This window comes from Apteryx rowi, unplaced genomic scaffold (assembly GCF_003343035.1).
Source record: "Apteryx rowi isolate R43461 unplaced genomic scaffold, aptRow1 scaffold_220, whole genome shotgun sequence".
Taxonomy (NCBI): Eukaryota; Metazoa; Chordata; class Aves; order Apterygiformes; family Apterygidae; genus Apteryx; species Apteryx rowi.
Genome location: NW_020448531.1, coordinates 1,258,101 through 1,285,705, shown reverse-complemented (window position 1 = coordinate 1,285,705; position 27,605 = coordinate 1,258,101). Strand labels below are relative to the sequence as shown.

Here is a 27,605-nt window from a genome sequence, read left to right as displayed (position 1 = left end):
ATTGCCCCCCCGGGCCTCTCCGCACAGCAGCAAGGGGCTGATGCAGGGAAACCCAGGGCAAAGAGCGGCAGGAACCCCGTCCCCGGCGGGCGCAGGCCCTGCCGCCTCCTGCGAGCCGGGACGGGGCCCTGGAGCCCCGGCAAGCGCCGGGGAGCCGCCGCGGCCCCCTTCCTCCCTGCCTCGCGCCCTCGGCGCACATTTGGCTTTTCCTGTTTCGGGTTCGCCTGCAAACCCAATGAGGAAATAAGGCGGCGTCACATGCGCCGGCCTGACAGTTCGCACCAGCTAATGTGGTCGGCGGGGCGGGAGAGCGGCGCCAGCAGCGAAGCACCCGCGGGGGCTGCTGCCGCCGTGCCCAGGCCCCGGGCAGCCGCGAGGAGGGGGCTCGCCGCGGGCCGTGGGGCCGGCCGCTGCCAGCGATGTTCTCGCGGAAGAAACGCGAGTTAATGAAAACTCCCTCTATATCTAAGAAGAGCCGGGCAGGAAGCCCGGTGCCGCAGACCCTGCCGGTGAGTGAGGGGGGGGGGGGGCCGCGCGCCGTGGGGCGACACCATGGGGCACCCATGGCCCCGCAGGGAAGACCCGCCAGCGGGAAGGGGGAGCACGACGGGCCGGCCTGACGGGGATGGCGAGAGGGACGGTGAGGAGGAGGAGGGGGCCGAGGAAGCCCCCTGCTCCCCGGGACCCGAGTGGGGTTTTGCCCTGGACACAGGGGATGGGGCAGCAGCCGACGGGCCGGCCGGGGGCAGCGAGGGCGAGTGGGGCACATGGGGTGCCGGGCCGGCAGGCAGGGCAACTCGCGGCCGCGGGTTTCGGGAGGGCAGCGGGAGCCCCTGGCCTGTCCCGGGGATGGAGAGTGGGATCGGGGGGCGCCGGGCTCAGCCCCGTCTTCATTTCCCCGCTGCCGCCGCCGCGGGCGCTGGAGGGGGGCAAGAGGAAGCGGCTGGGCTCCGTGGGGCGGCTGGGGGTGTCCGCACACCCCGCCGGCACTGCGCGCGCACCGTGTGCCCGCCCCGGCCCACGCGACCTGCAGGTCCCCACTGGCACCGTGGGGCTGCCGGGCACCGCGGCCCCGCCGGCGGCTGCCTAGCCAGGGGGGCCTGTCCCCGTGCCCGTGCCCGCCGCCCCCCGAGAGAGGGGCCCATGGGGGGCCCAGCCCGCGCGCCCTGGGGCTAGCCGGCCGGAGGGATGCTCAGCCGACGGACGGCTGGCAAGAACAGCTACAGCCCCTACTCGGCGGGGCGCCGCGGGGGCAAATCCGGCTCGCCCCGGCACTCCTTGGACTCACTGCCCCACGCGCCCAGCGTGCGGCTGACGGTACGCTGGGGCGCCCCGCGGGCACGCGGGAGGGTTTCCCTGGCCCCAGCCGTTTCGGGGCGGGGGCCTTGGGCGCAGACGGCCCTTGGCAGCCCCGGGGACCCCACGAGCCGGTGGGCCAGCCCCAGGGGGGGGCTTTGGGGGCTTCGTCGCTCGCTTTTGTTGTCTAAGGGAGCCTCGTGCTCCCGGCCCAACCGTTCCCGGGAGGAAGGCGCTCGGTGCATCTGCCCCTTCGGTAGCAAATGCGGCTTCCAGCCCCCCTGCAAGAGCGAGCTGGCAGCACCCGGCTGGAGATCTGAGGCCCAGCATACTCGTGTCACACTCCAGCGATGCTTGGGAGCCACTGGAGGGGGGGGAAGGTGGCCGCAGGACCCCCTCCGGCCCCGGCTGGCGTATGGCTCCCGCGCTGTGCAGGGCCCCGCAGGAGGCCGGAAGGTGCCTGGCTCTGCGGCTGCCTCCCTGGGGCCTGCCCTGGCCCTCGTCCCCAGGGCGGTTCCTGGCACCGGCCTCTTCCTTGGGGCTGTTTTCCCCCTGGAAATCCGGGGCTCCCTCGGCCCACGAGGTTTCTGCAAAGTTAGTGGCCTGACTGGTGTCCCCATCCCGGCCGCCATCCTGGCCGAGGCATCTGCAGGCAGGGACGTGCCAGAGCTGGGATGGGGCAGGCTGAAAAAGAGGAAGGGATACGTGGGGCCGAATCCTGCCGGCCCCGGGGTCGGGGAATGCCGGCATGTGGCGGGTGCCAGCAGGGACAAGGCAGCGGTGCCTGCACGGCTGTTGTGTGCCCACCTGGAAGCGGCAAACCCGGATCCAGGGGGGCTGGTGGGGGCGTGGGGGGGGCCCAGGGAACCGGGCAGCCGTGCCGGCGCGTGGCCTGCGGTTTGGGAGCCGATGCCTGCTTGCGAAACCCCAGTGCTGGGGGGAGGTTTGTCTGCAGGGAGCCCGGGGGGCCTTGGGCAATGCCCAAGCTGCCGGGGGCTGCCGCAGCCCTCGTCTCCCCGGGACCATCCGTTGCACCAGCTCCCCGGGCGGCCCCGCACCGGGAATGGCGGGGCTCGGCCAGACGAGCGGCCCGAAACCTGCCGGCCTCTCTGAGCAGCCCGGCTGTTTTCTTGCTGGCGGAGTCGCTGCCTCTCTCCTCCGAGTTGGCCCTGCTGCTCCCGGCACCGTTTACCGCCAGCCCCAAACCTGCCCCGCGGCGGGCAGCAGCCCCCAGTGCGAGATCCCCCGGGGACGGACCCAAAGCGCTGGCAGTGCTGGGGCAGGGAGGGCTGCGCCGCATCCCCGCGGCACGGCCGGGCTGCTCCCCTCTCGGGCTCTGCCAGGCTGCCAGGATGGGGAAACCGAGGCACGGCACGACTGCGAGCCCCTTAGGCAAGGGGTCATCCGGGGACCCAGGAGTCCTGGCTCTCCCGCCGAGCCGGGGCCGCCGCCGTGCCCCGGGGCCTCACGCTCGTCCTCGATCCCCAGGACCTGTCCCGGAAGGATTGCCTGGAGGCGCCCGGCTCCAGCCTGGGAGACCTGCCCCCCGGCAGCGCCAAGCTCAGCAGCAGCCCCAGCGCCGTGGGCACCCTCAAGCGCCCCACCAGCCTCAGCCGCCATGCCAGCGCTGCCGGCTTCCCCCTCACCGCCGCGGCCCCCCGGGCCCTGCCCAAGGGGCACAAGACCCCCACGTCCTACAGCCCCATGGACGGCGGGGAGGGCCCCTTCATCGAGGTGGAGGACATCTCGCAGCTCCTGACGGACGTGGCCCGCTTCGCCGACGCCCTGGAGAACCTGCGGGACGTGGTGCTGCGCGACGGTGAGTGTCCACGGCGGGTCCCGGCCCGGGGCACCCCCAAACCCCAGGGCCACGCGCGCCACCGGCACCGTCACGCCGCTCCGGGTCACCCGCCCGTGATCCCGGCTGCTGCTGGGGCACTGGGATCCCCGGACAGAGCCAGACCCATGGCGGGGGTCCCTGCCTTGGTGGGGAGGGGATGGGGAGCCCCAGGGCACGGCGGGTCCCTCGGGAGCCCCATGGCACAGCAGGTCCCCGGGGGCCGCGGGACCGAGCGGGGCGAAACGGTGGCGGGTGGCTGCCGGGAGCTCGGAGCCAGGATAACGCGACTTCCTGCCCACGAGCTATTTTCATCCGCCCGCTTTCCTGTTTACAGTGCGGCGGTGCCAGCTGGCTGGCAGGGCCCCCCCGGCCCCCCGGGGTGCCGGGCACAGCCCCCCACCTCCCCCAGCCCAGCCCAGCCTCGCCGGGCGGCCGGCGGGATGGGGCCGATGCTGCGGGGCTGGGCGCGGGGCCGGGGGTCGCGGGAGCGCGTCCTGGCTCCGGGGAGGCAGAGGAAGCGACCGCTCTTGCCGTCCCGCGGCGAGGTGGGGCTGCGGGGGGGGGATCACATGACGCCCTGTTTTTGGCGCTGGCCTTGCAAACATGTTGACGCATCCCCAGTTGCAGTGGAAAACGGCGGTGCCCAGCCCATGGGCAGTGCTGCGCACGGCCCCGGCGGCCCGGGGAAGCGGAGCACGGCACTGCCCGGGTGGGGATGGGATGGGGCCGGAAGGTGATGCAACTTTCCCGGGAAAATGTGGGGATCTCCAGGCAGGGAGGAAATTGCTCTGAACTGGAGCAGGACCCATCCCACCACCATCCCTCCTCGGGGCTGGCAGTTATTGCCGGCACCCAGTTTGCCCTGGGCCGAGCTGACCGGCTGGGAGAGCCGGGGCGGTTCAGGGGGCTGCTGGCGCCGTCCCGAGACGGCAAAGAGCGCGGGAGATGGTGGGAGGCTGGTGCTGGCCCACACGGACGTGTCCTGCCGGAGACGTTCCCGGAGGTGCCAGGGCAGGATGACGCTGCGGGGCGAAGCAGAGCAGGTCCCAGCAGCGTGGGCAGCCAGGCTTGACCTGCGGGATGCAGCAGTGATTTTGGAGAGTCCTGCTCCCTTCTCCACCCGTCCAGCCCAGCCGGGTCTCGGTTCCCAGGCCCGTTCCCAGCCCTTCTGCTCTCCCTGTTTCCCACTCCGGAAGGGGCCTTGGAAATGTGAGAGGAAGCAGAGGAAACTCCTTCCTGACCCTGAGATGGGGGCTGGGAGGGGAAGAGGGTTTGCCCGGCCGGGCAGCGCGGTGCCAGACTCCCTTCCCCCCCACCAGCCCCCTCCTGGGCGCTTCCCTACGTGAGGCTCTTCACTTCCTAAAAAGGCTGCCAGCGCCCTGCCCCGAGTCCCAGCGCCGGGCGCGTGGCCAGCGCCTCGCGGTGCCAAGGTCACTCCAGGGCTGCTTCTCCTCCAGCCACGGGCACCGGGCTCGCAGCTCAGGGCCAGCCACTGCCCTGGCCTCACCCCGGGAATATCCAGTCACCAACCACTAAAAAGGAAAAATTTAATGCCCAAAAGGTCCAGCTGCCCCCAGGCCACCGCCGCGGCGGGCAGAGGGGACACACCGACCAGTTTAACCATCAGCCACGGCGCTGGTGAGACGGAAGGACTGGGACAGCCCGGCACATCCCCTGCCGGCGAGCACGCGCGGGAGATGGAGAAGCAGGCTGGCCACCGAGGGCTGCCCGCCGGGCTGTCCGTGTGTCGCAAGAGAATATCCACACACGTGTGCACATACAAACACGCGTGTGCAGGCAGACGCCCCGTCCGCGCCAGTTGTGCCATTTCAACCCCCTTCTCTTGCAGACCCCAAGGAGTCCCAGCGGCCGCAGGCCCACGAGTGCCTGGGAGAAGCCCTGCGCATCCTGCGCCAGGTCATCAACAAGTACCCGCTGCTCAACACCCTGGAGACCCTGACGGCCGCGGGGACCCTCATCTCCAAAGTCAAGGGTGAGAGGAGACGATGGTGCCGGGGAGCTGGGCGCTCCGGGGAGCTCCGTCCCGCTGCCCCCCTGTGCCTGCCCCAAACGTCCTTGGCCAGGTCCCAGCGCTGGGCTCTCCTCGGGAGAACGGTCTGAACTTGCCACCAGCCCGGGGCAGGACTCTCTGCTTTTTATTTTTGTTTTAAGGCCCTTGCAGTGCCAAGAATGATGGAGCCCAGATCCCTGCCTGGGGGTTTCCAAGCACGGCCGCAGGAAAGATACTTAAATAATCGGATACTCTCCTGCATAGCTCCTGGCAGCACCTTGTGTTTATAAGACCGGGGTCTGTCGAGCTGAGATCCTTGCCAGGGCAAAACCTCCTAAGAGCAGTTACAACAGCCGTGGGGAGTAGGGAGGGAGGGCTGAGTTAACCGCACGCCGAGCACAACATTTTGCGTCACTGCTTCATTTCCTGGACACAGAACAGTAACCGCAAGGGACAGGAAGCCTCGTCGCAGGGTGGAACGAGCCCCGCTGTCAGGCTGATTCACCCGCCATGGGCTGGCCCCAAGACGGAGAGCGTCGCAGCTGCGGACACTCCCTGGGGCCGGCCAGGCTGGGCAGGGGGTGGTGGCAGACCCCGGTCCTCACCCCGACCGGGCGGCTCGCCTCCATCCACTGGCCCCGGCGCCTCCCGAGGGCATGGGCAGGGAAGGGGCCAGGGCAGAGCGGGCGGCAAGGCGGGACAGCAGTGGTGGGGTCAGGCCTTCATCGGCTCCGTGCGGGGTCTGCTGCAAGTGTCCCTTTGCCCAGAGTCTGGAAAATGCAGTCTGCGATGGTTCCCACTGCCGCGGACGGTTCCTCTTTTGGTCTGGGCGAGAGCCCTTCGGTAGGAAGCCTTTCTGTCTTGAAGCGGCGGCTCTGAAGACGGCCCAAGACAATAAAGGCAGTGAAACAGGCTCACGGTCAACAGCACTTTTTCAGCAACCCTGGGTAACGGGAGTAAATAAAAATATGAGCCAAGTAACACTAACATAGAAATCAATCCTGAGATAGGACAGATGAGTGGTAAGGAAACAGAGACATTTTGCCTTTAACTAGACCAAGGTCATAGAAATAACCCCCAGGAACGGTCCTGATCTCCCTGCTGCACCCCCAGCTCTCCCCAGAGCTGGCCCAGACACCAGCCAGCTCTGGTCTTCTCCAGCTCCAGGCTATTTGTTTGTGTGCTTGCAGTGCTCTCTCACCCGGCACGTTTCCAAAGATACATAGGAGGAGGTAGGTCCCAAGCAGGGTCTAAGGGCAGGCTCACACCATGAGGATGGAGGCCCCTTGCCCACTGCAGGCCTGAGACTGGCAGGAGCCGGCAGCCCTTCTCCTGGTTTGAACAGGAACAGGCATTTGTGATGACAGGGCTTCTGCATTTCCTCAATTTCCAGGTTTCCATTATGAATCCAACAATGAGACAGACAAGCGGGAGTTCGAGAAGGCTGTGGAGACCATTGCAGTGTCCTTCAGCAGCACGTAAGGGATTTTTGGCCAGCTGTCCCCCAAAGAAAGTCCCCCCAATGGACTCCACCACCCCCTCCCACCGAGAACACGCCTCCTCCCTTCCCCATCCCCTAAACGCAGGCACAGCCCCACACACGGCGGTTGGTTTGGGGGATGCCTGGGACCACACTGGGAGTGCAGATTTATGGCACGAGTTTATGCACAGGTACCAATTCACAAGCTCCTCCTGCCACTCGCAACAGCAGTTCCTGGCACAGGAGTCCGGTCCAGCGCCAGGACAGACCCCAAAGCCTGCTCGGGCTTGCAGGCTCCATCTCCTGGCCCCGCTTCAGCGCTGGGCCACCACCACCTCTCCTGCTCCAGCTGCACCGCCAAGCCCACCTCACATGGAGCTGAGCTGATCCCCACCAAAATCAATATTGCAGCTCCAACTGTCTTAGTCCTAGTCCTACCCCGAGCACTTGAGCTGGGTACCGTCTGGAGGCCACCCTGTTTTGCCGCTGTCAGCCTTTCTTTTGCTGACCAGCCATATTCTTGTTGTTGCAGTGTGTCCGAGTTCCTCATGGGGGAGGTGGACAGCAGCACCATCCTCTCCATCCCACCCAGCGACCAGAACCAGGTGAGTGACACCAGCTACCATCACACAGGTCTTGGCTGGCCTGTGCAGGGGCACTCAGACTGGGCTGGGGAAGGAGCAGAGCCCCTGACCCCCAATGCGGGATTCCCAGCTTACTTCCAGGCCCGGCAGAGCTGTGTGCAGGCTTTGCCTGTCTGGTCCTGTCCTCACTGCCACTCGCAAGGAGAGGAAAAAGGCACCTGGCAGCTAGATGCAAAGGGGACAGGCAAGGTGGAAAGAAGTTGGCTAGGAAAGGGATGGAGTAGCTTTGTCAAGAGACTGAGAACAGGACTCTGGATTTCTCTCCTTAGCTCTGTCACAATCTGGGGTGTGCACAGAGCAAGGCATTTCTCCAGTGAGGTCCCCAATATCTCATGGTCCTCCTGTAGGACCTTCCTGTGCCCAGCAGACTTCAAGCAACAGCATAAAAGCTCCAGCAGCTCAGGGTTTCTGGTCTCCCCTCCATCTGCCAGATCACCCCACCACTACTCCCTTTTCTCTTTGTCTGATTAGTTCCTTTTCTTTCCCAATTCCCAAAGTCTATGGAGAGTCTCTACGGAGGGATCCCCGGGCCTGGAGGAGATGGCATGCCATCTGGCATGGAAAGCTATGACACAGGTAAGCAGATAGTTCTCTGGGTGCAGGAATATGGCAGCAGGACTGGGGGATGCCAGGGTACCTGGCTGAGCTGAATGGCTGACAGGAAAGGGCATCTTCCCCACCGCCACTGTGGTCTTGCGATGAAGGGACTGGCACAGCCTCCTTGCCCACAGTGTGCTTAAGCGCCCTAGTTCTGGCTGTGCCAGAGAGCCAGGCAATGCACAGGAAGGACATCAGCGCTGCACCCGGCTCCTAGGCTGCACTGAAGCAGTTACAAGGGCAGGGGGGACGATTTGCTTGGCTCCTTCGGGAGCGGAAGCGGGATCCTTCATACAGCCATGCCAAGTGTTTCTCCTTCTTCAAGCAGTACCGCTCCCAAAGACAGCACCAGCAAGGTGTTGGCTTGCTCCTCAAGGCAAGGAGCCCTGATCTAGCTACATGTGGTTGCTGCAGCCACTAGCACAGCACCAGTGCCCACTGCAGCTGTTCTTCCTTGCAGTGAACATAATGTAAAAGACCTCAAAATAGACATGAAAAGGGCTTTGAAGCACACTGGGTGTTGGCTGCCTAGGTTTGCTTGGGGAAACCATTTCCTGGGCTGAGCAATTCTGACAAATGTGAAGATACAGGTGAGCAAAGGCAGCACAGAAGCACACAAAGCTGCTGCTGTTGGCACAGGGTGTCTGCAGGACACCAGCACAGTCAGATAACAGCACCGATAACTTGCGTGAGATGGAGCAGGGAAGAATTTGCACCAAACGCTCAGGAAGCCTGAGGCAGGCAATAAACAGACAGGTCAGGCACAGGAAACCTTGCAGGGTGAGGAAGGTCGCTCTGCTCGAGTGTTGGGAGTTTTCATGACTGTTTCAGTGATTCTGGAAACCCCAGGGCACTTGAAGGGAGTGGGTCAGTGAACAACAGTGGCTGGCAGCAGCACAGTTCAGTATCTCTCTCCTCTTTCTCTTTTCCCACCTTCCTTTGTGTCCCCATGTCACAGTCCGCCCACCCGCAGAGGAAGTGGATGTCATGCTGCAGCGGTGTGAGGGCGGAGTAGATGCTGCTCTCCAGTACGCCAAAAACATCTCCAAATACATGAAGGACCTCATCGGTTATTTGGAGAAAAGGACCACTCTGGGTGAGAGGGGGAGGATGGAGGGTGGGGTCTTCTCCACAGCAGGGCTGAGCTCCTTGTGACAGCATCAGAGCAGATCAGCGTCCTCTGAGATGACATGCATGAAGTTAACAGAGACAAAGCTTTTGGATCTTGATCTGGAAAAGGGCTTGAAACAGACAACTGCTGACTGCCTTCTGCACTGAGCATGAGGCTGGAAGTCAGCATGTGTAGTTTTTACTAGGATTGCTCACATGATGTGTATAATCTGGGACAAGCCACTTTTTCTGCTTTTTTCCTTCCAAAAACGAGATCTACCTATGCTGTCATGTCTGTAGATGAACTACCTCCATGTATATGCAAAGAACCCAATCAGCAAGGAAATTCTTGCGTTTCTCATGTCTTTTCACTTCCAATCTTACTCTTCCAGAAATGGAGTTTGCCAAAGGGCTTCAGAAGATGGCAAACAGCTGCAAGCAAACCATCACTCAAGAGGTAAGTCCACATGTCCTGAAGCCACACAACGTCTAGAGTACTGGGCTGTATCTGTACCACACCAGGAGCAAGAAGCCTTGGAAAGCTTTTTGTTTTGCCTGGCTTCAGAGCCCAGGAGACTGATCATGCAGTTTTCCAAAGCTTTTTGCTTGGCAAAATTCACGTGTCCAAACCAAAGGAATCAAAGCAAAGGATAATGCTGAGACCCCCCCAAAACCTCCTCTATCAGTATCTAATACTTCTTTTAGCTTTTGGGAATCCTGTCCCCTCACCACTATAACATCCAGAGACCAAGCTCTCCCCACTCTGGGAGCAAAACAGGGCCAGTACTTCAAGCGGTGGTGACCTGTAGCACCCAGCAGAGCAAATGCCGGAGGGGTCTCTCCGCTGGCCCTGCCAGGTGTGCCAACACGGAGAGCCAAGGCAGGCTCATGGACGTGTCCTGCATCCTGTGCTCCTGTCACAAGCTGCCGGGCAGGAGGCTTTAAGCCTCCTCAGGCCTCTTACCTCCCTCCAAGCAGTCTCTTTGCAGTCTGTGACCACACTGGTTCAGTCCAGGGCTGGGCTTTTACCAGTGGCTGGCAGGCGAGCTGAGCCTCTAACTCTTCTCCCCCCAAACACATCATTGGAGAATGTTTCCCTTGTTTCACGATGCGGTGTTAAGGTCATGCATTTTCTCATTTCTCAGACAAGTATGCCATTCCTGTCGATCTACTTGCTAGCTCTGGAGCAGGACATGGAGTATGGGACGTCGGTTCTGCAAGCTGCCAACACCTTGCAGCACCAAACCTTCCTTCAGGTGGGAGAACGCCCAAGCGCAGACCCCACCCGTGTACACACACAGGGGTGCTCAGACACACAGAGTCCTGAACTGGATGACTCGGTTCAGGGTGGAAATGGTCTCTGAGGTTTGTGTCCCTGAGAAGCAGGAAATGCCTTCTTCCCCAGGAAAGGCTATCTGAAAACGGCTCTTCCCCAGAGGCCGTGCAGCAAGGAAAGGCTGGTTGTCTCCTTATGCTCTGGTACCATAGGCAGCTCTTCTAGGAATCCCAATCCAGTTGTCTGGTCTTTCAGGGGTTTGGATAAAGGATCTGGGAGAATCTCCCAAAGTCTGGCAGGAACAAGCAGCACCTCCTTATTGTTTTGTATCTCATCTGAGGCCTCTCCGTGTCTGCATGTTTCCCCTTCAGCATAGACCAAGTTACACTGATCTCCTAGAGACAGCTGCTCTCTGGAGCTGTGTGCCAGGGAGAGAGAATTGATGTCCTGTTATTGCAGAGTGTGGCTCTTGCTTAGATCAGTCTGAAGGGAAACTGAATTTGGTGCTTTCCAGGCTGCAGTTTTTTGTCCATGACACAAACCCTCCCTGTAACTGAGCCCAGTCGTGCTATCTGGAATGATAACAACCACCACAGGAAACTTTTCCTTGCAAAGCTTTTTGCAAAGGGCAGAACAGCGAGCATTTAGCTCAAACCACTGTGTTGTTCCTTCTCCCTCCTGATTCAGCCACTAACAGTGAGACGCCTTGAACATGAAAAGCGAAGGAAGGACATCAAAGAGCAGTGGCACCGGGCACAGAGGAAATTGGTGCGTAACAGAGACACATAGCATGGGCTGGGGTTGTGCTCCCTGATCCTTGCCTGAAGTATCCTCAACACGTTTCTCACGGATAATGTTGGACTTCTTACCCCTCTGAAATAAGTGTTGGTTGCTTTGAGCTAGAATGCCTCTTCCAGGGCCTGCCGTGCTGGGGGACCCCAGAGAAACACGGATGCAAGGGGCCTCCTAGCCTCTCTGCAGCGTGGGAGTTGGCGGGGATACAGCTGTGCCTTGCAGCCCCTCTGCCCTCATGGGGCCAGAGATCAACACACAGATGGAAAAGAGCTTTGGCCATCCACATCCCCATGTTAGTTTCCCTATTAAAACTCAAGAGCTCTTCCCTTATTATTAACTATTGTTGTAATGGTGAAACTGCAAGAGTCCTAGTCAAAGACCCAAATCCTGCTGTCCTGAGCCACGCACAATCACATTACAAAGAGATGGCTCCCTGTCCCAGTGCCTTACAACTGAAAGTCTCCTCCTTCCATACTTGCTCCACAAGGGGAGCTTGTTCATGCTCAGCTAAGGGCCCAGTCTGTGGCCATGTCCAAGAATCTCTCAGGGCAGCATGTGGGAGACGATGATCCCCTTGCAGAGTTCAGTCCTCACCCTGGGTCACTGTTTTCATTGGCAGCAAGATGCAGAGGTCAACCTGCGCAAAGCCAAACAGATATACATGCAGCGCTGTGAGGAGCATGATAAGGCCAAGTACATGGCAGTGAAAGCGGAGGAAGAGCAACAGAACACCACCAGCAGCATCACCACCAAAACCCTGGACAAGAAGAGGCGGCTGGAAGAGGAAGCCAAGAACAAGGTAGGAACAAAAGAGCTCTGGATGATGGCTGAGCAAGGAGCCTGTTGCGTGCCTGTCTTAGCCTGCAAATGGATGCTCAAAGGCTTCTTTTGGATGATAGCTGCTACACAGCTCATCAGTGCTGCTGTCCTGGATTCCTTCCCTCCTTGCTTCCAAGCCCCATTAGAGCTGCCTCTCCTCCCAGCACACAGAGAGCTCTTTTTGGTGCCATTGAACCAACTCCAGTGCCTTCTTGGTGTCCAGCTATTTTCATTAGCCCACTGCAGACCAGGCCCCAAGGGAATCTGCTGCCCCTGGCAGGCAATTGGCAGCTGCTCAAATGCTCTGGATGGGCTCCACAGACCTCTTAGCGGGTGAGCATCTGCCTTGCAAGAACCTTCTCACTTCTTGCTGTCCTAGCACAGGAGAAGCCCAGAAAAAAATGAGACTGAACTGAGCTTCCTGCTGGTCCTCAGACATGGTGCAGGAAGGCCTGGAGGACTGTAAATGGCACTTATGCTGTAACACTTCTGGGAGGGAGGCTTCATTCCCCTGGGACTGTCCAGGCTAAATTCTTGCAATGCAGAATCCTAGGCCAGGAGCACAGGGAATTGGGTCCATGTCCAGAGAGGCCATACTCCTTCCCTCTGCACTGTTTCCATCTCTTGTTCTCCCAACTCTCAGGCAGATGAGGCAATGGCCACATATCGGACCTGTGTTGCGGATGCAAACACCCAGAAGCAGGAGTTAGAGGATACCAAGGTGAATGCCTTGCGGCAGATCCACGAAGTGATCAAACAGAGTGACCAGATCATCAAACTGGTGAGTAGGGCTCACCTAATCGTGAGTTCCTTGTCTCCCTGTTCCTTGTACATCGCCTCATAAAGCTCATGTCTGATTCTATGTTATTTTCAGGCCACGATCTCCTTCTACCAGATTATGCACATGCAGACAGCTCCGCTGCCTGTCTACTTCCAGACGCTGTGTGAAAGCAGCAAGCTCTATGACCCTGGGCAGCAGTACGCCTCTCACGTCAAGCAGCTGCAGCGAGGAGACGAACCTGAGATCCAATATGACTTTGAGCCCTACGTGTCACACAATGCCTGGTAGGAAAGGAGGGAGGGCAGATCGTTGCAGAAGGGTCTGTTTTACACTTATCTTCTCTATCGCTGGTAACCTTCCCCTGGGCTGGCACTACGCTCTCCTGCTGAAATTGGTATGCTTTCAGAATGCCTGAAGGTAGCTCCTGTTGAGAAAACTGGGGCTGGACCACCTGGGAATTCTCCTCACAACCCAATGCTCCCACCTTGCTCTTTGCAGCCAAGGACAGGAACATCCTACTGTTGGAGGAATAACTCTTCCACTCTAAAGAAGCAGGGAGGACTCTTACTGAAAGAGCTGATGGATGAGACAGGCTATCTGGTATTTAAGATAGAGGGCTGTAAATCCCAAGACAGGTAGATAGCAGCCGTGAATAAGATTTTCAAGTGTCTCTTTTCTTTTCATCCACTTTGACATTATTCCCTTTTCTCCTTCTTTCTGCCCACCAGGTCCCCCTTTATTCGGACACGGAAAGGCAGCTTCAATGCCAATGACTTTGCAACAAATGCCAGCTCTGATGGAGCTGGGCTGCCCAAAGATGGAAATATTTCAGATGGAGGGGCAGGAGCCAAGGAGCAGCAAAGTGGAGCTGTGGCAGTTGACAGGAGAGGTGAGTCTGGAGCAGAGAGAAGCCTGTTCATTACACTTCCCAACACCACTATTTTCAGGTGTTGGTCCCTTCCTTCTACTCTGGAGCAAAGCAAGGATAGCTCCCTCCCTTGGGAGGGATACCAAGGGCCAGGGCTTCTATTTGCAGCAGTAGGACAGGCTGGAAGAGGAAGCCTTGTAAGCTGAATTTCCTGAAGGACACAGGATTAGATACATCTTTTTTGCTGTCTGCTGTTACTTAACATCTCATTCTCCATGTTCCCATCTCTTCTTTCCCTTGCTGGATGTGCTACTGAAGGCACTGCAACCACACCAGTTCCTTCAACCAGCCTGTAAACAGCAAACTGAGCAGCTTCCTTCAGTAATTTAAGTGTCCCCCAGAGTCTCTAGGCTGTTCTCCTGTGTTACTGTCCTGCACCCAGGAAACAATCTTGAATGGACTATGTGTTTTCTTCTGCAGGTGGGAGGGGACACCAGGTTCATAAATCTTGGCCAACCTCCATTTCTGAAGTGGACAGCAGCCTGGATTCAAATGCAGGTAGGTACAGAAAACAGTGCAGGGCAGGCCGTGTTTCCCCTTCTACTAAAGTCAGCCTAAGAGTAGTGTAATGGAGGTGGGGGGAGCCTGTTGCTTCTTTTTTATCTGCCTTAAAATAAACCTCTGTGTTGTAAATAACTGCTCTGATCCCAGTCTCTAACAGCAGATGGGATGTGGGAGCACTGAATCATCACAACTACACTAACTGCAAACTACTCCACTGCAAGGCATTGTAGGGGAATGTATTGCCCCTGCCAGCTCAAAGGAAATCTCTCATTTTCACTAGAAATAGTCACCCCAGCAATACAAGGCACAAGACTTTTTGCTGTGGGAATCAGTCAAACACATGAGAGCTCGCTCAGAAGAGAAACAACTTTGCCAGTAATCTCACTCACTTGCGGTTTTTGTTTTGACAGGTGAATTCAGTCATAAACTCCAGCGATTGTCTTCCAATGGCACCATGTCCTCTAGCGAGGAGCTGGAAGAGAAGGATGAGAACGCTGCTTCCTTTGAGCAGAGTACGTAATAAAGTGGGAAATGAACCAGTGATTCTGCTGTGCATGTGGCTCTGTACTCAAACGCCATGACAATGTTAACTGCAGCTTGACTTCTCCTGGGGTAATTTAGTAGTTCTGAACAATTGCTGGGAGGAAATCTGAAATGACAGTAAACCCATAAGGAACCTACTGGCATTTTCTTTACAAAGGGATGAGCTCTGCTGAAACCAGTGGGAACAGATGAGCCAGGACTGTAGACCTCAGAGCACAGGTTATCTGTAACGCTGCTAGAACTAGTGCACCTAGCTGACTGACAGATCTGTGACAGTGACCCTTATGCTCAAGATGTGGAATGCATTTCTTTTTGTTCTGCTTGTAGGCATCAATGGAATCACCCCAGAAATGACAGCTCCAACAGGACCTTTCCGAAACGTTGGCTTATCCAAGGCTGCCCAGACTCATCGGCTGAGGAAGCTCCGTACCCCTTCCAAATGTCGGGAGTGCAATAGCTATGTTTACTTCCAGGGAGCAGAATGTGAGGAGGTAAAGTTGTGGGAGAAGGGGGAAGAGAGCTTGGTGGGATGGAACAGGTGGAGGATATGTCCCATGAACTGTACAAACTGTACGATGCACCAATTTTTTCAAGTCCTCTGGTCCACTCCATCCTCATTCTGCACCTCATCCATATTCCGCAGCAGCATATTGTCGTGTAACTTATGTCACTTGGGTGTCAATAGGTCTGTTGTAGAGGGTGCTGTCTCTTGCCTTCAAACATTTTTCTGTTTTTTCCAGTGCTACCTCGCCTGCCACAAGAAGTGTCTGGAAACTTTGGCCATCCAATGTGGGCACAAGAAACTCCAAGGGAAGCTGCAGCTTTTTGGGCAAGACTTCACAAAGGCTTCTCAGAGTAGCTCAGATGGCATCCCCTTTATCATCAAGAAGTGTATATCTGAGATTGAGAAGCGGGCACTGAAAACCAAGGTGAAGCACTCTCCCTTCCCTACCCTTCAGCTGGGCTCAGCTGCTTTCTCCTGAGATGATTTTCTGTCTTGGTATCAAAACTAACACACTCATTTTTGAGATTAATAGGAGATAGGGAGTCAGAAAGTCCCATGTTATAATCTTAGCCCTGACACTAACAAAGTCTGACCTTGGAAACTCACTTGTCTTACCTCCCTCTCTTTCCTGTCCACAAAACAGGAATGACGGTAACATCTGAGCTGAAACAGCTGTCCCAGAACTACTTCTGAGAGGGATTTCCAACCCCAAAATGAGAGGAGGGGAACTAGAAGCTCACTGTCTTGAGCAAACTTGAAAACAAACATCTGTCTGCACTTCAACTCCATTTTTCTCTCTTTTATAGGGCATCTACCGAGTTAATGGTGTAAAGACCCGTGTGGAAAAGCTTTGCCAGGCATTTGAGAATGGGAAAGAGCTAGTAGAGCTATCCCAGGCTTCCCCTCATGATATCAGCAACGTCTTGAAGCTCTATCTGAGACAGGTAAGATGCTGGTGATACCTTTTGCTAAGGGGGAGGTAGAGGAGAGACGACCAGTAGAACTAACTTTTCAAAAACAAACCTGTCTTCACTGAGACACCCCTGGCAGGAGTAATTCTGCCACAAACTGGGTTTAATATCTGTCTGCTACATAGCTATGCCAGCACTGGTGAAAGAGGTCCCTCCTAGCTGAGGATGAATCAGACATGTACATGTGTACAAATGGGGAGTGGGGAAGAAAACAGACTCCCCCCCCCGACAGCACTCATGCTACATCTCCTCTGAGTGAACTGCAGGTTTTGTGCTTTCAGTCAGTGAGTCTTCATACAAATTACACGCAATCAGTCTTTGCATGGTTCCTCCATTGCTGTAGCAGCAAAGTTCTTATCCACAGAAATGTAACATACAGAAGTCCTCCCTTTTGCAATTGGGGAACCAGGTAAGCAAAAGGGAAGTGATCTGACAAAGGTCACTCCACGTGGCGGAGCAAGGGGCTGAATTCACTTCTCCCTGACCAGCACTTTCCCTGTAAAGTCAGATCTGTGGTGTGCCCAGCCATTTGTTGTTATCTTGGTGCTCAAGGCAGTTTTGTACCAAAAACCCTCTTTATTCAGCAAAGACTCCTGTATGTGAAACTTGCAATGCAAACTGTGTGACCCACATCCTCAAACAAGCCACCACAAGGCAGAAGGAGAGGAAGGAACTTCTCTTTGTTTTGCACTCTTACCACTTAACTCTTTAGTGCTGCGTTTCTTTGAGGCCTGGCAGAAGAGGTGTAACTCCATGGGAGGGTTCCTACTGCATTAACTCAGGAATCTAGCTCAGGTACCCGGTTCAAGGACGGAGGCTTTTCCCTAGGTTCCCTGCATAGAGAGAGGGAGATAATTATTCTGATATGTCTCTGTGGTTTTTCCAGAGAAGAAAAGCAGAGTGGAAAGGGAGGAAGTTGGTCCTGAACCATGATCCAATCTCTAGCTAGACACTGCAGATAAACCAATTTAAAGTCGCTCTGCAAGAGTGCTGAATTGGTAGGAACCACTGCTCCGCTGTGCAGGACAATCTATCCCCAAAGAGCATCTGTTCAAGCCATTCTCAAAACAGTGCCAGTGATGCAAATCTGCCAACTGGTTAACATGCTGCTTTGGGTGCTTTATGCAATCTTCAAAGCCAGATTTTCCCATCTAACCTCAGCCACCTTTGCTGCAAGCTAAGCTGATTCCATCTTGCCTTCTGCTCTCAGAGAACAATTAACTCCTGTCCTTTTTCTAACAACCTCTTATCTACTGGAAAACTGCTGCTATGTCCACCCTTGGCCAAGTCATTTTTTAGAGGAAAAAATAATTCCTTGACCTTTACCCAGAGGCAGCTATCCAACAGAGAGCACCAAGGGTTTGGTCAAATGCTACTTTTTGCTTGAACTTCACAGGTACTTATTGGCTATGACAAATGAGGCTGCATTTACTTGCTTCAGGAGATGAACAAATAAACATTATCCTCAGCGTGTTCTGGGCAACAGGCAGGCTCGCCTCCTGCCAGACGCAGGAGGCATGGCTCTCCAGAGACTCATCTCCTCTCTGATCTTCCTTCCTGCAGCTGCCAGAGCCCATTATGCCCTTTCGCATGTACAATGAACTCATGGGCCTGGCAAAGGAGAGCTTACAAGGCAGCGGCGAGGCCAAAGGCAAGAGCGGGAAAGGGGGTCCTGAGCTGGTGGACAAAGGAGCTGACACAGACAAGGTGGTTGTGACCCTGGTGTTGAAGCTGAAGGAGCTGCTGAAGGAGCTTCCTTGGGAGAACATGGCCACACTCCAGTACCTTCTACAACATCTGAGAAGGTGAGAAAGGCTACCCCAGGACCAGCGCAGGTGCTGGGGTACCTTCCCTTTCTCCCCTACAATGGGAGGAAGGGGGTCAAGCACAGCCACTCCCCTCAAACCATACTGGCAGTGGGGACAGCTCAGCCCTTCCTAGAAGCAGAAAGGTAGAAAGGTACAGCTACTTCTCTGCCATTCACGAAAGCTGTCATTTGTGCCAAAAAAGGGCATTTCTGTGCTGTCAGTCCAGCATTTACTCCTGCCTGGATGTGCCAGGCTAGGTGAGCTCTCCCCATCCACCTGTCCCTTCTCTCTGCATGCCAGCCTGCTCACCCTCACAAGTTGCTCTTCCTCCTCTCCAGGATTGTGGAAGTGGAACAGGACAACAAGATGACCTCAGGCAACCTGGGCATTGTCTTTGGGCCAACACTCATGCGGCCAAGGCCCACAGATGCCACTATTTCCTTGTCCTCACTGGTTGATTATCCCCACCAAGCTCGCATCATCGAGGCACTCATCATCTTCTATTCAACCATCTTTGAGAACAAGGACACCACACTGCTGGGTGATTCCAGCAAACATGCCACAGATGCTGAGGAGGAGGCAGCCAGCTGCTCTAACGTGGTATGAGACATCTGAGGAAGGAATCAAAGTTAGGGGCTGCAGAGCCTACGGAGACAGTCTATTTGTGCTTTCAGCCTTGGGCAAATCACACACTTTCTGCGGACTTGTCTACAGAAGGAAGTAGATCTAATACTTGTGTGATACCTCTCCATAAGAATGTTTCTCTGGTGTTTACATTACTCCATTTTGGAGTCTGTGCCTTTGCATTTCAAAATAGATCCTATGCTTTTAATTCACCAGCTTAATTGACAGCACCTTCTCTCTGTAGTGAGGAATTAAAGAAAAACAACAGCCCTCACCATTGTGCCTCTCCTTCTCTCCCCCAGGATGACACAGGCTCACAGCCTGCAGCCCCTCATGGCAGCGTTCCCTACCTAGAACTGCCTTCAGAGAAGGGTAATTTGGATTACAGCGCAGACTCGTACGGAGGTGAGTGAAAGGCACTCTGAGGCTCCCCTCCAGTGTGGGCATGGGTCTTTCAGAAGGTACAAAGGGATGTGAAAAGGATTCCAGAGGGCCTTTCACTTTCAGGATGCCAGCTTCACAAATTCAAAAACACAGCCAAAAGCTACCACTTGATTGCTATAGGCCTCCTCTAATTTCTGGTAGGCACTGATGGCTCATTAGCCACAACCACTTTCATTCTTGAATTTTCTTTGGTGTATTCAGCCAAAGGTAATGGTTTCATACAAGAACAGTTTCATCTACAGAGGTACACTTTAAAAGGAAAAAGAAATTGCCCAGTATGCCAAAATCCAGGAGGACAAAGCCTCCAGTGCCACTACTGGCAATAACACAGAGCCCTTCCCTTATCCTAGACACCAAGAGTTTGCTGAACAAAGCTTTTGCTAAAGCCATGGTGCTGGGTTAGAGAGTAATGCAAGGCTCCATGTGCCCCTTAGAGTCTGGTGATCGCTCAGTTGATTCTGACTCTGAGCTGGAAGACAGCGGGGAGCTGCCAGCTACCGCAGACAGAAACCCAAGAACCCAGCTCGCAAAACAGGGGAGCGAGACAAGCACAGATGAAGCTCAGTTCTGCGATGACGGGAGCGAAGGACAACGGAGCCGAACCTGCAGCACGGGCCAGTCAGATGCAGAATACACGGCTTCCCGCTGCCTCAGCCCCCCAGGAGAAGAGCAAAGTGATCTGGAAGAATACCCCGAAAGCAGCGTCTCTGCCGCTCACACAGACTACAACACAAACCAATCCAACAACACATCTGTGCCTGTCACTGCACAGGGCACCAGCTGCTGCCCAGCATTTGGCAACAAGGTACCAAAACAGCCACAAAGTCAGGCTGCGAGCAGCAGCCCAGGTTTATTTAAGCAACCTGGCAAGAATACCACGGACACTGGGATGAGGCAGATGAGCAAAACCCAGGAGCTATCCACACACAGCTAAGCAACATGCAAAGCTGTGATGTTGAGGGAGAGGGAGGGATAGCGCAAAGCCACAGGTCAGCTCAGGAGAGCTTGGTGTGTCAGCTGCAGGCAACAGAGTCATTGCTGTTTAATGACTGAAGCTTTCACACAAAACCCCTGAGTCACTTAGCCCTCAGCAAGGAAATGCAGATCAGTTTGTCTCAACTGCTGGTAGCCACAGGGCTGGAGCCTCTGCTAGGTAGAGCCTCTGTCCATAAAGCACCTTTCTTTGAAAGGAGATGAAGCAGGGGGAATCTTTAGCTTGCTGTTGAAGACTGGGAAAGAACCCAGGCCTTTGCTGTACTAGTACCAGGCTACAAGTTTAATCTTTGCCACATTTCTTAATCCCATACCTCTACTGCAGGAAGAGATGCAAGGAATTAAGGGATCTTATCATCCAAACTGGCTGCAGCTTAAAGAGGGGAAAAGACTGCCTAGAGTTGATGCAGAGAAGAGTACCCTGAATACCAGGTAGCAGGGTCAAACAGGAACAGGTGGGAGTAAAACCCAGCATGCTTTAAGAAAGCACTACCTTGGACAGTAAATGCTTTTCTTCTGCAGGGCCTGGCTCCCTACTTGCTCTGAGCAGCAGAGGCGCCGCATGGCAAAGTGCCCCACGGCCCCCAGGGAAACACAGGCCCAATAGGAAGCCATGGGAGCAGCGTGGGCAGATTGGGACAACTCCTAGCACTGCTACATGCAGGCTGGCTCTCCCAGCTTGGGAAATAGCTCACAGAGAAGGGAAGATCTTGCTAGAAGAGTGCTGGTTTCAAAGTAGCTTAGTAAAAGCCATGCACACCATCTTGCATATAGCATTGAGTGCTTTAGGGCTGAGGCTGCACTGTTACCAAGGCCCTAGAAGGTACACTGATCATTTATAACTGACTGTACCAGGCATCCAAAGTCCAGCTATGAATTTACTGCAAGAGCCTCAGCACTTCTAAGCAACACAGGACTCGGTGACATGCCTTTCCCGGATCAGCTGACAGGTTTGCATTGCTGCTTGTATTTATGGGCATTTTTTCTACTTGGCAGGAGCCACACAAAGAGCAAGCCACAGGCTGTAAACAAGCTCAAGGGACAGATTTTCCTAGCTGCATAGTCCTGAGCATTACATGACCTCTCAGGTAGTATTTTTTGCTTTAAACAGACATTAGGTCTCCAAGTTGCAACAGCAGTCAAAAGTTGCAAATCTAGGACTACACCCCTGCTCTTCCACCTGTTCCTGAGATGAGGGCAGGACTGCCATTGCTTGAATCGGCAAACAGCCCCTGCCAGAAGGAGGTTTTTTGTTTTTTTGGGGGGGGGGGGGGCAGATTTTGTTTTCTGTTTTTTTTTCAGTTTGGGGGGGTTGTTTATTTGTTAAAGAGATAACCCTTTAATACATATCCACTACCTCTGCTGGCAAAGGAAGTTAAAGGGTTAAACAGGACCAGCCAAAATATTTTTCAAAGCTATGACACTTTTCTGCACTGAAGCATAAGAAAAAAACCCCCCAAAAAGTAGATACTAAGCTTGAAAGAGCTGAAAGCTGTTTCCTCTTATTACCCTGCTTGTACCTGGATTTGGACTTTATTCCTATTGCCATTGTTGAGTATCCCTAGACTCGACCCAGCAGGGTATATGATGAATAAAGACCAAGAGATCCCTGTCTGAGTTAGATGCACAAGGGCTAGCGCACACAAGTAACTAGTAGCCCATGGCTCCTATGAAATTGCACAGATCCAAAGCTGGTTATTAATGAATTAGCCAGACCCTTCTTCAGTGAAATGCTGGAAACCAAATCATCTCTTGCTGTCTACACACATATCAGGCCTGACCATTCCAACTTTTAAGAGCATTCAGACAAATAGCGGACAGCAAGGGGGAAAGGCAGAGACAAAACTCCAGCCTGTTCCAGGAAGCTAAGCGAGAGAAGCTGGAGTGATGTTTCAGCTAAAATATAGTGGGTGGCACATGTAGGTTATACACACCTCATCACTGCAGATTTGAGTCATCAAACAGATGTTTGAGCCAGTGCTTAAGAGGATCAAATCTTCACAACAGTGGAGAGAGTCTGGGCTTTACAATTGCCAGAGTTCTCCAAGATTAATTTTAAGTGCATCTCAGCACAGTAGTTAAAAGGTACACAAAACAGAAGTTAACTATATAGTTAAGGAGTTTATCTGAGCCAAAGAAGAGCTAGAAAGACTCATGAGACATTCTTCTCTACAGCTCTTCAACAAGATAGTTGGATTTTCCAGCAGGCCATTTCCATGGTAGCAAGAGAAATCAGGCCGACTCCCCTCTTGCTACAGAACTACCACCACTGGCGGTACCGTGTGTGTTTGCAAGGATGGATGATGGGTGAATGTGAGTGAGGGAAGGGAAATGCCCTTGAAGTCAACATATTGCAAAAGCTATGCTTGAGCTTCACATGGTAACAGGCACCCTTCTATTTGTATATAAATTCAGCACAGAGACAATAAGGCATGTTTGTTGTGACATATTTGTACTGCTGAATGAAGCTGTGCTCCATGTTTTGCTGTGTTCAAATTAGCATGCTTGCAAGAAGAATAAAATCAGTGTGTTCCAACCTGTGTCTGTCCTGGAGATCAGGGTTTTCCAGACTCAAACTCATGGCTGCAGGAGGCTAAGCACTGTAGGGAAGTACTTCATTTACTTACTAGAAATGCTCTGAAGTTTACAAACGCTCAAGGGAACTGAAACAGATCAAGATGTATGGAAGGGGATAAACAACTCTCCATTGCAATATTTGAACACCAAGGTATCAAAACAAGGGTCAGAGAGCTTATAACAGATCAAAGCAACAAGGTATATCTTAACTGAAGTATCAAAACTGCACAAGAAAGCTAGATCAAAGTTAAACAGGCTGAGCTCTGGGGCTCAGCCCAGAGCCTTGAGCAGCAAAATATTCTAAATAGAAGGAAGAATAAGGGAACTCGCAAATTTCAGAAGACTTTGGTACAAGGAGGATTGAGAAATACAATAATAATGAGGAACAGCAACAGTACAAACCTTTATTAAAAATAAAGTCCTATAAAATAGGAAAGCAAAGGCCTTCTTTCCACTTGCTTCCTCCCTGAACACTTCAGTTGCTTCAGGTTAGTTTCACAGCATGAGTCCTCATAGGAGAATAAGGAGTTACAGCAAAATCAATACTGGAAAACGAGGAGTTACAGGCCAGGTAACATGAATGCACAGAGGCAACGCAGAAAGAATTTTCTCAGCCATTTATAAAAAAATGGGAGACATCCCAGAGTGTCTGTAAATTGGTGGTGCATGGGAAGATCAGGAAATGTCACAGAATTCTCTTCCATACCTGGAAGAAAGAAACTCAGGATGTGAATCACCTCACACCTCCTTCAGCTGAACTGCCAGTCCAGCACTCCATCACTGAGCACAGGGCATGGAACAGAGCTTCCATCTACTGAGGCATGTCCAAGGGATGAAACCAGTTAAGTCTTGGTCTGCTGTTTGACTGATGCAGACAGTTCTCTACACAAAGCATTTGAGTTTTGAGATAATGTGAATTCTTACAGCTCTTCTCTTGCAAGCACCCACTTCAAGTCAACCCTGGATAGCCACAGTATCTATTTAAGGCACTGCCAAAAGCCCTCAGCTAGCCAGATCCACACAACCAGAGGGCTTAGTGCTCAACCTTACCTGACAGCTCTGGATTACTGCACCAGTCTGTAGGTGATGTAGCGGCCTGCAGTCTCGCTAGGTCTTATGATCTTGACTACCTAGGAGTCCAAGAGAAACAACTCATGAATGAGAGAAGCTGGTGGCAAGTTCCCCCAGCAGGGCTTCCCTGCCTATATTTGTGCCAGACATGCACACGCACTCAAACCCAGACAGAATGGTTGCAATGCTGCAACCCTCAGCAGCCACAGAGACTTTCAGCACTAAGCTTCATGCCTGCAGCTGGGGTGTAGCATAGAAGCGTCACATTCATGTGCAGGGGAGTCAAAGGTTGGGGCTGGTGTCACATCTGCTGGTCCTCATCAGTTGATTCAACAGCCAAAGCTATCTCCCCTTGCTGGAAGTCTGCCCGGCTTACGCAAGTCTCTGCACCATAACAGCTTTCCTATGTGAAAGAGATGCCCTTCCCTTCTCTAGGAGTTCTGAAGTATCAGCAATATCCTCTATCACAGCTCCTTGCTTTGCCTGCAGAGAACTGCTGCCTGTCACCAGCTTGCGTCACTCTTACCTGACCTCGCTTTATTCCGAAGTACCTGGCCACAGGATCCCCAGCCTGTATCCTCGGGAGCTGGTTCTCTCTCAGCTTACTGCACAGGACAGTCAAGGAAAGGCTCTATCAGCAGAATAAGCAACTGGCCCAGGTGCCCATTTGTTCTAATAACTGTGCCCTTTCCCAGAACAAGGTATTACACTGTCACACTCGGAGGCGTATTCATTTTCAGCCCAAAGCAAGTATGAATCACACCCAGGAAGGAGAGGAACAAACCAAGGATACTATCGGGCTAGTAGCTCAGTTACTTCTTCCTTTGTCATGACCACATGCTCTGGAACCAACTGTAAACAAAGGAGACAGATTCCAAGATTAGAAAACCAGAGAAACCAACTGTCTCCTCACAGCAGCAGGACAAGGAACACGTGGGTAAGGGAAACTGGAACAACTACTGCTGCATCGCTCAGCCTGACCTACCAAACAGAAGGTCTCTAGATGCTGGCTGATGGTCTGCAGCTCAGCAGAGAGACTGATTGTCCTGCCCTTGCTCCACTGCCAACACCACTCACCTCATGTTCTGTGATGTTGATCAAGAGCTCTTGCTGCAGGAACTGCTCCAGAATGTATTTGGGAGCCATATCTACCAGGGACTGAAAAGGAAAAGGCATGTCAGACTGCAGCACGGGGCACTGCTCTAGGACAACCCTACCTGTGCTCAAACATCACATTGCAAGCAATATCACTATATTTGTGCTCACATAGCTAGAGCTACACAGGCAAAAGGCAAATGGACCTTGTCACCACTGGTAAGTATCTCCTTTTCCCTCTCACAAATCTCTGAGGAGGCCCTCAGTTCTTCTCTAACCAGAGTTAGAAAATTATCTTTAATCAGAACCAGCTGTTCTGGTTAAATACACTTGTATGTTAGTGCCTGTGTTAAGGCACAACAGGCTTTAGTGAAACATTTTCTCAAAAATAAAATTCTACATTCTTATTAATCTAAATCAGTACTGAAAAACAAACATGCAAAACATCCATGGTCCATAATGACCCTCTGAACCCCGAGACAGCTTTCTTTTAGGGTACTCTGTACCTGCTTTGCTGAAGGAGTCATGCCTTGCTGTACCACAATCAATGCTCTGGTGATGTTCTCCTCCTGCATCCTCTGGCAGTACATCTTGATTGTCTTTATTCCAACCTTGGGCTCCTCTGGGAAACAAGTCAGTCCCAGGATTACAATACATATGCTTAAGAATCCACATTCTAGTAACTTCTGTGCACAAGGATATGACTTGATGCAAAATAACATTTGTTCATTCTATTTTGTAATGTATTTCTCCTCTGCGCAATATTCTGCATCCAGCCCACCAGCTGCAGAAATTACGCCTGTGGTCATACATGGCAAAACTTATGGAATGCTTCACCCAGTTAAATCCAATGGGATAACACATGTTGCATAAACCAACAAAACCTGATGTGGAGTTTACCACACCAAGATTTTTATTTTGCAGGGCAGGATAAGCCGCCTGAAAGGCTCCCTGCCAGCAGAACAGGAAGGAACCGGCTTATATTGAAAATGAGAGTTTTTGAGCACTGGGGGAGCATGGTCACATCAGACTTTCAGAAAGCAAAGCCATTCCTTCCACCCAGCGTCTACCAGTGTGAGGCAAAAAAGTAATGCACAACAGCTGCAGATATTCCTTGGTGTCTGAGTTAACACTTCTGAGAAGTCCAAGCTCATCACACAGATGGTAACTGTGCCACACTCACCTGGGAAGAAAACAAACATCTGATCGGTTGGATCATCGTTATGAGCCACCAGCACAGTCAGGTCAGTGCGCCTTGGTCTTCCTTCACTAGGTTTGTCCCCAAACTGGGCCTTGAACTCCTCCAGGGTTTGATCCAACTCATCTTGAGTCACCAGATAGCCCCGATCATGACAGAGCTGCAGAGAACCTTCTCACTTGAGACATGCAACACATAACTCATCTTCACAGCTCTGCTCGCTTCCCACATGCAGCGTTTCACCCTTCACACTCCAAACGCAAGTCCCGCTGCTGCCAGAGCCCGCACCAGAGCTCCAGGCACTGCTCAGCCATTGAGCCCCCACCACGACAGCTCCGCACAGCTCGCAGCACACCGCGATCCTGCCCGCGCCCCGCAGGACGAGGACAAGCGCTCCCAGACGGGCCCAAGAGGGCCCAAAACGCCAGGTCCCCGCCGCGGGGGTGCTCCCGCCGCCCGCACGGACCCGGGACCTCACGCGCCCCCCGGCCCAGGCCCAGGCCTTTTCCTCCCCTCTCCAGCCGCGGCCTTCCCCAAGGCCCAGGCCCAGGCCTCCCACCCCCCGGCCGGGGCCTTTCCCCCCCCTCCACCGCCCGGCCCCGGCCTTCCCCCACGGCCCCAGGCCCCATGCCCCGGCCCCGCACCTGCATGATGGTCTTGCGGATCTTCCACAGCCGGTACGTCTCCTCCTCGTCGTCCATGGCGCCCGCTGCCCCGCGCACGCGCGCCGCCGCCGAAGGCCCCCGCCGGCCCTGAGGCGGCCTATTTAAGCGCCTGCCCCGCGGCGCTGCAGGCGGGGACGGCCGCCGCGGGGGCCTCGGGAGCAAGGGCTGCTGGGAGATGTAGTCCCGCCCGCCTCGCGCCGCCCTCGCCTCGCCGCTGCTGCCCCCTGGCGGGCGGCGGCAGCGCTGCGGGGAGCGGGCGCGGGCAGGTCTCGGGGGGGAGGGGGCGGGGGAGGGAGCTGTGGGGCAGGGGCGCTGGGATGGGGCCCTGGGGCGGGGGGGGTCCTGGGGCAGGTCTGGGGCAGGTCTCGGGGGGGGAGATCCTGGGGCAGGTCTGGGGCAGGTCTGGGCAGGGGGATCCTGGGGCAGGTCTGGTGGGCAGGAGGATCCTGGGGCAGGTCTAGGGAGCAGGGGGGTCCTGGGGCAGGTCTGGGTCAGGGGGATCCTGGGGCAGGTCTGGGGAGCAGGGGGCCCTGGGGCAGGTCAGCAACAGGGGCCCGGCAGGGTGGGGGCTCTGGGGCAGGGCAGGGGCCTGGGACCACCGGCCCTGCATGCCCAGGCCCCAGCCCAGGGGCTGCCCGCTCCCCCTCCGGCCACGCGCAGCCACTTGTCACTGCACCCATGTCCCCCCTCCCCCCCCCCAGCTGGGGACAGTGTGGCAAGGAATCAGGGAGGGAAAACCAGAACAAATCCCCTTGCAACACAATGGCTTGGTCTCAAGCCAGGGCTCGTGACAGTGACATCCCCGGCGGGGACGGCCCCGACGGCGGGGGCTCCTTAGCCGCAGCCAAGGGCATTTCTCCTTCGCAGCACGGCACAGGGGCAATTTTTTTTTTGATGGTTTGAATTACAGCTCTGAATTTCTCAGCCCAGGACACATCAAAGGGCCACAACCTGCTGAAAGCAGTATCTACCAATTTCTCACATAGATCGGACAGAAAATTCCTTTGAAGGGGGATATTATTCAATATGG

General features: G+C 54.8%; 2 protein-coding genes and 1 long non-coding RNA gene across 6 annotated transcripts; 1 reads left to right on the top strand and 2 right to left on the bottom strand.

Moving 5' to 3' along the window:
• The first annotated feature begins 335 nt into the window (after positions 1-335).
• Positions 336-22,509, top strand: ARHGAP45 (Rho GTPase activating protein 45). Of its 3 annotated transcripts, none has more exons than XM_026064760.1 (23): positions 336-509; positions 2,785-3,115; positions 4,986-5,129; positions 6,541-6,625; positions 7,160-7,232; positions 7,769-7,847; positions 8,827-8,964; positions 9,371-9,435; positions 10,124-10,234; positions 10,942-11,022; positions 11,669-11,848; positions 12,512-12,649; positions 12,743-12,933; positions 13,378-13,538; positions 13,998-14,075; positions 14,492-14,593; positions 14,952-15,115; positions 15,365-15,553; positions 15,936-16,073; positions 17,664-17,905; positions 18,247-18,508; positions 18,835-18,937; positions 19,411-22,509. In XM_026064760.1, exons 1-23 carry the CDS (start codon positions 420-422, stop codon positions 19,908-19,910), a joined length of 3,645 nt encoding a protein of 1,214 aa, XP_025920545.1. In that variant the 5' UTR covers positions 336-419; the 3' UTR covers positions 19,911-22,509. The 3 variants fall into 3 exon arrangements, with proteins under 3 accessions (XP_025920545.1, XP_025920544.1, XP_025920543.1); XM_026064759.1 differs by lacking the exon at positions 336-509 and adding an exon at positions 1,131-1,317 and having other exon boundaries at positions 18,247-18,505; XM_026064758.1 differs by lacking the exon at positions 336-509 and adding an exon at positions 1,132-1,317.
• On the bottom strand, positions 5,146-18,306 carry LOC112965616. The gene is made up of 5 exons (XR_003253347.1): positions 18,218-18,306; positions 16,798-16,933; positions 14,471-14,553; positions 6,349-6,591; positions 5,146-6,090 (listed from the first exon to the last, which is right to left on the bottom strand). It is a non-coding gene; the product is annotated as an uncharacterized LOC112965616 (long non-coding RNA).
• A 413-nt stretch (positions 22,510-22,922) lies between the features above and the next one.
• On the bottom strand, positions 22,923-26,663 carry POLR2E (RNA polymerase II subunit E). Of its 2 annotated transcripts, none has more exons than XM_026064762.1 (8): positions 26,555-26,663; positions 25,896-26,070; positions 25,219-25,334; positions 24,695-24,775; positions 24,411-24,469; positions 24,144-24,222; positions 23,597-23,676; positions 22,923-23,252 (listed from the first exon to the last, which is right to left on the bottom strand). In XM_026064762.1, the coding sequence occupies exons 1-7, from the start codon at positions 26,609-26,611 to the stop codon at positions 23,611-23,613; spliced, it is 633 nt and encodes a 210-aa protein (XP_025920547.1). In that variant the 5' UTR covers positions 26,612-26,663; the 3' UTR covers positions 22,923-23,252; positions 23,597-23,610. The 2 variants fall into 2 exon arrangements, with proteins under 2 accessions (XP_025920547.1, XP_025920548.1); XM_026064763.1 differs by having other exon boundaries at positions 25,896-26,088; positions 26,555-26,660.
• Between the last annotated feature and the right edge of the window lie 942 nt (positions 26,664-27,605).

Bases quoted from the DNA above. Each gene is read 5' to 3' on its own strand.
- ARHGAP45 (XM_026064758.1), top strand. From the start codon at position 1,189: ATGCTCAGCCGACGGACGGCTGGCAAGAACAGCTACAGCCCCTACTCG. The intron at 7,233-7,768 runs GTGAGTGACACC...CAATTCCCAAAG, and splicing joins CACCCAGCGACCAGAACCAG to TCTATGGAGAGTCTCTACGG. The intron at 10,235-10,941 runs GTGGGAGAACGC...CTCCTGATTCAG, and splicing joins AGCACCAAACCTTCCTTCAG to CCACTAACAGTGAGACGCCT.
- POLR2E (XM_026064762.1), bottom strand. From the start codon at position 26,611: ATGGACGACGAGGAGGAGACGTACCGGCTGTGGAAGATCCGCAAGACC. The intron at 25,335-25,895 runs GTGAGTGTGGCA...CTTGTTTCCCAG, and splicing joins GATGTTTGTTTTCTTCCCAG to AGGAGCCCAAGGTTGGAATA. The intron at 24,776-25,218 runs GTACAGAGTACC...TTTCCTTTTCAG, and splicing joins TGACTCCTTCAGCAAAGCAG to TCCCTGGTAGATATGGCTCC.